Source organism: Electrophorus electricus, chromosome 8, assembly GCF_013358815.1.
Source record: "Electrophorus electricus isolate fEleEle1 chromosome 8, fEleEle1.pri, whole genome shotgun sequence".
Lineage (NCBI taxonomy): Eukaryota > Metazoa > Chordata > Actinopteri > Gymnotiformes > Gymnotidae > Electrophorus > Electrophorus electricus.
In genome coordinates, this window is record NC_049542.1 from 5,331,509 (window position 1) to 5,336,508 (window position 5,000).

At 45.8% G+C, this 5,000-nt stretch overlaps 1 protein-coding gene across 1 annotated transcript in view; it reads right to left on the reverse strand.

Annotated features, from left to right (window-relative positions):
* The window catches only part of cdk19 (cyclin-dependent kinase 19), a 34,339-nt gene that overhangs the window by 19,133 nt on the left and 10,206 nt on the right, over window positions 1-5,000 (reverse strand). Inside the window, 2 exon segments of the mRNA XM_035529271.1 lie at window positions 841-981; window positions 1,428-1,538. Coding sequence (XP_035385164.1) covers window positions 841-981; window positions 1,428-1,538 — 252 coding nt within the window.

Sequence of the window (5,000 nt, forward strand, 5' to 3'; positions counted from 1 at the left end):
GTGTGTGTGTGTGCGTGTGTGTGTGTGTGTGTGTGTGCGTGCGTGCGTGTGTGTGTGTGCGTGCGTGCGTGTGTGTGTGTGTGCGTGCGTGTGTGTGTGTGTGTGTGTGTGTGCGCGTGTGTGTGTGTGCGTGTGTGTGTGTGCGTGTGTGTGTGTGTCAGACGTTTGAGACTGAGAAAGAGAATGAGAGAGACGCTCTGGACATAATAATAACAAAACAAATTTTTGGCAGTGAAAGACGATGAGAGCCAGAGCAAGCAAGAGCGAGACTGTCTGGACCTAATAATAAAATATGACAGAGACACAGACATAACTAGAGCATGAGCTAGACTGATAGGGAGTCATACTGGTAACCAGTCAACATTCCTCACAGAGGTCAGTGAGCACATGCAGAACCAGCAGGTCACCCAGGCTTGGCTCATGTGACAGGTCTGCACATTGCCCCTTGAGTAATGTCCAGCAACACCAGGGCAACGCACGCACACGCTTATGCACGCACGCACACGCATACCCGTGCATAAACACGCGCAAACACACACTCGCTCTTTCTTATACATACAGTGGAGGACACTGGAGGACACTGGAGGACACTGGAGGACACTGGAGGACACTGGAGGACAGTGGAGTTTGGGCGGAGCACCTCATTGGCCAGCGCCCTGGGAAGTGTAGGGGCTTGTTTTCTCTTTGTATATGTGTGAAGACAAATCTCCACTCTCTACATGCTGCAAAGTTTGAATAGTTTTATTGTGCAAAGTGTATGCATGAGCGCGCGCGCGCGTGTGTGTGTGTGCGTGTCTGCGTGTGTGTGTTTAAGGGGCGTGTGTGTGCATGCTTGCTCACCAAGTCTCGGTGCAGGACCCAGTTGGCATGGAGGTAGTGGATGCCATCTAGGATCTGGTAGAGCAGGGACTTTACCATGCCTCTGGGTAACTGCATTGGCTTCTTATTGGCTTTGGAGGCCCGGTGGAACTTTATTATGTGCTACACCACACAGATGTATGCATGCGTGAGTGTATTCGAGAACAAAGGAGGGAGAGAGGGAGAGAGAGAGAGAGAGAGAGAGAGAGAGAGAGAATCTGGTCAGTCTATGGGACAAGCTTTCAATAATTGTTTTATTCTCCCTTTGTTTAGTCAGTATTGCTGATTAATGTCTGTTAATAATTCATCACGACTTCCCCTTGTTTATGGTAATTTGCTTTAGCAACAATGCAACTTATTCATGCCAATAAAACATTGGTGAATGACTTCATAAGGACAGAGAGAGAGGGAGTTAGAGTGGGGAGAGAGAGAGAGAGGTGTGAAGTACGTTTAGCATGCATGTATTTATGAACATGTGTGAGTACATTACTCCGTGAGTGTTTATGTGAATGAATGAGAAACTATATAAAATTGTGTGTGTGTGTGTGTGTGTGTGTGAGCAAACTTACCCATAAATCATGCTCTGCATAGTCAAAGAGGAGCCACACTTTGCGATCACTGTGGGACAGAAACACCTTCTGTAGCGCGATGACATTTGGGTGCTTCAGCTCTCTCAGCAACTATAAAACACACACACACACACACACACACACACACACACACACACACACACACACACACACACACACACAAAGAGGCTCAGGAATTACTTTACTTACAAATTGTACCATCACAAACATACCATGATCTTACATATATCCAGAAAATTAATTCCAAATGTAACGAATGAAATGTGTCATATATGACACCAATTCAAAACTGAATATAAGTTAGTTCTGTGTGTCTTTGTCTCCCTGTAACGTACCTGTGAGCTACGCTACCCGCATGCTTGGTCATTACACAGTCACGGACATCCCACTGTCCATCCCACAACAGACGGACACCGAATGATTGGTCTACTAATCATTAGCCACGCCCACGCTGCTCTCCCTCACCCAGCCTGCCCCGCCTCTTTGCCCTGTTACAGCACTCGCCATCCTCGTGGGTTTAGGAAGACACCAGGCCACGTGTGGATGTGGGTGTGTGTGGAATTAGAAATGATACACCCAAAAATCTGAGCTGCAACACAAATCACACAGTAGTGGTGCGTCCGTCTACACGTCAAATCGTTATTAACGTAAATGTCAAACAATATAATTGTTGCAACATACTTCAAAACACACACACACACAGTTTCTAGAGAAACAAAGTAAAAGTGCTTCTAAAATTCTGTATTTTGCTTGCCCAGCTAAAGGAGGACCTGTTTCTCTTGTGATGAAAGGACTATGTACTATGCCGCAATTTTTTTATAGACACACAAACACAATTATAAAATCTACTATCACTGACAACATGGTAGTGAAGCAGCTTAATATCTATTTATTCCAAGAAATTTTATCATAGTTTATTGCTCTTGTTCTGTTTTGCAGCAAATTATGTCCATCCCATACTTGCTCATCCCTGCCACAGTACTGCAGTAGAAAATGCTTAAGTAACATTATACTGAACACACACACACACACACACACACACACACACGCACACACACACACACGCACGCGCGCACTAATCAATGGTGGTGCTTCTCCAACTGAGTGAAGCTGTGCAGTGTGAAACTGATCGCTCTACATTATTCAGCACTACTGAGGTTACATCACCAACACTAACCTCAGGTCAGCTTATACACCAACCCAAACCTACCAGGCTCTGTGACAGCCCACCATAAACTGACTGACCTCAGGTCTGTTTGTAATCTACCTCTGTGTATTATACCCTTCAAGCCCAGGACTTGAAAGTGTAGCCTTGCATATGTGGACGTTTTCCCAAGTGGTAATGTTAGGACTTCTACTGACGGAGACTGAATGCCAGTCAATAGGTCACTCCTAAACTAACAGTGCGGACCAAGACAATGTGCTGCTGTGAGCGCACATGCGTGCGCGTGCACTCACACGCGCACACACATTCACGTGCAAATGCGAACGCACAGGCACACACTCACGCACAACCGAAATGGTCTTTGTAACACCACGTCACGGCTTACTGACGTAAGCAACGTGACGCATTTAAGTCCCCCGGGAAATTCAACTATCCAAGCAAGGGACTGTGGAGGAGAGGTTGATGTTCTGTTTTATTTTATTTTTTCGGAAGCTGGGAAAAATATTCCATATGGAGCATCTTCAAATAAGGCTGGTGTCTTGCCAATATTTATGTAATCCCGGCGCATTGATAAGAAAGCCTGCATTTTATGCGTGAAAATTAATGTTACAAAAATGTCATTGCAAATGTATATGTAAGCATACTGAGCAGATGTCGCTTGACAATTCTCTCTACTCCTTCATTTTTCCAAACGTGATGAATCGTAGGTGACTGAAGGTCATAAAAAAATGCACCAGCTGAGTGCAGCTGAGAACTCTCACAAACGAAAGGTGCATTTCTCAGCTGCATTCAAAGGATCCTACACTGCACGATGACGGAAAGTGAGAGGATGCTCTTATGAGAAACCCAAGTTTGCATAACACTAGGTGCAAAATAACAATTACCATACAAAACATTCACATTTCCGGCATTTAGCTGACGCTGTTTTCCAAAGCGATTTACGATCATGACTGAGTACAGGTAATTTGGGAGTGGTGGGGCTTGAACCGGCAACCTTCCAATTAAACGTTCGGTACCTTAACCACTGAGCTGCTGCTGCAGAACAACTGAACTAAGAAGAAATGAAACAAGTCTACATAATAACGCAGACGAAGAAATACCATAACATTACACAAGCCTATTGTGAACAATAAGTTCTTCCCCGCCAGTAGCCTCCGTTAGACCAAAAGTGGCTTTGGTGTATGTTTTTGTCTTTTGTTGCACATGGTGTTTGTTTTGATTTGGCACCACACCTCCGTCAGGTGGTGTGTGTCGTGCCTCACTCGACACACCACCTGGGGGAATTGTTATGTTAATACATTGCACCTTTTACAAACCTGTTTTTTTTTCCCCCTTAACCACCGTCACTCATTGTATGCTCCGCTGGCTTTTTTTCCCTTTGGTTCTCGGTATTGCACTTTCATGGTCCGTTTCATTTTTGGTTCGTTTCATTAAACTCTTAAGTTGGAGACTGAAGCGTATGCTTCCTCCTTCCCCCAAAAAACACCTTCTGTACCCGTGACATGTATGCGGCCACGACAAACGCGTGCAGCACCTTCCTCGACAGGGCAGTTCAGCTGGAGCCCTTTTCACTGCCTTGGAAACGTGAGGACCATGAGGGTCACGATTGGAGGGTGATGGTCATAAATCAGCAGGAGCCTCTGCACCCACGGTCCGATGTTCCCTTCTGTCGCACAGGCCTTCCTGTGCCGCCCGCGCATCTCAGCGACAGAGGCCTGATGACTGCTTTCCTCTGTCCTGCGTGCTTCGGATCACGGTTTGGGATCGAGGACTCCGGAAATGCTTACGGTTTGAATTTGCGTTGGAGACCGAATTCTGGATTTGTGTAAAATGGTAGGTTCTGTCTGAAAACACATGCTCACACGCACACGTACGCGCACACGCAAAGAACATGCATAAACAAGCACACACATAAAAAATGGCCTTGGAATATATATCTAATTCATGGCCATCCGATAAAACTAAAGCTCGTTTTAGATAAGAAAATCTGCCATTGTGTACTATAGGTGGAAAAAACAGAGGGGGGGTGTAGTAGTGAAGATTTAAGCATAAACTGATCACACTGGACAAAGCCTGCATAAACCAGACCAGCCCACTCTATATGATCAAGAGGGTACTGAGGACACCTGCACAACCATCAATCACACACGCATTCATCTCCATCTATGGAAACGCAGGGACTCAGCCAATGAGACACACCACTCTACAAACGCAGCAAAACAACACCGTCATCCCTGGGTGAGAGGTAAGCCTAACCAAGCATTTGGACCCCCCCCCCACCTCCCCACACACACACACACACAGAAACAGACACATGCTCTCCCTGTCTCTTTCACTCAGCATGATCAAATCTACTCAACCCCTTTTCAGTACACGCACACACACAC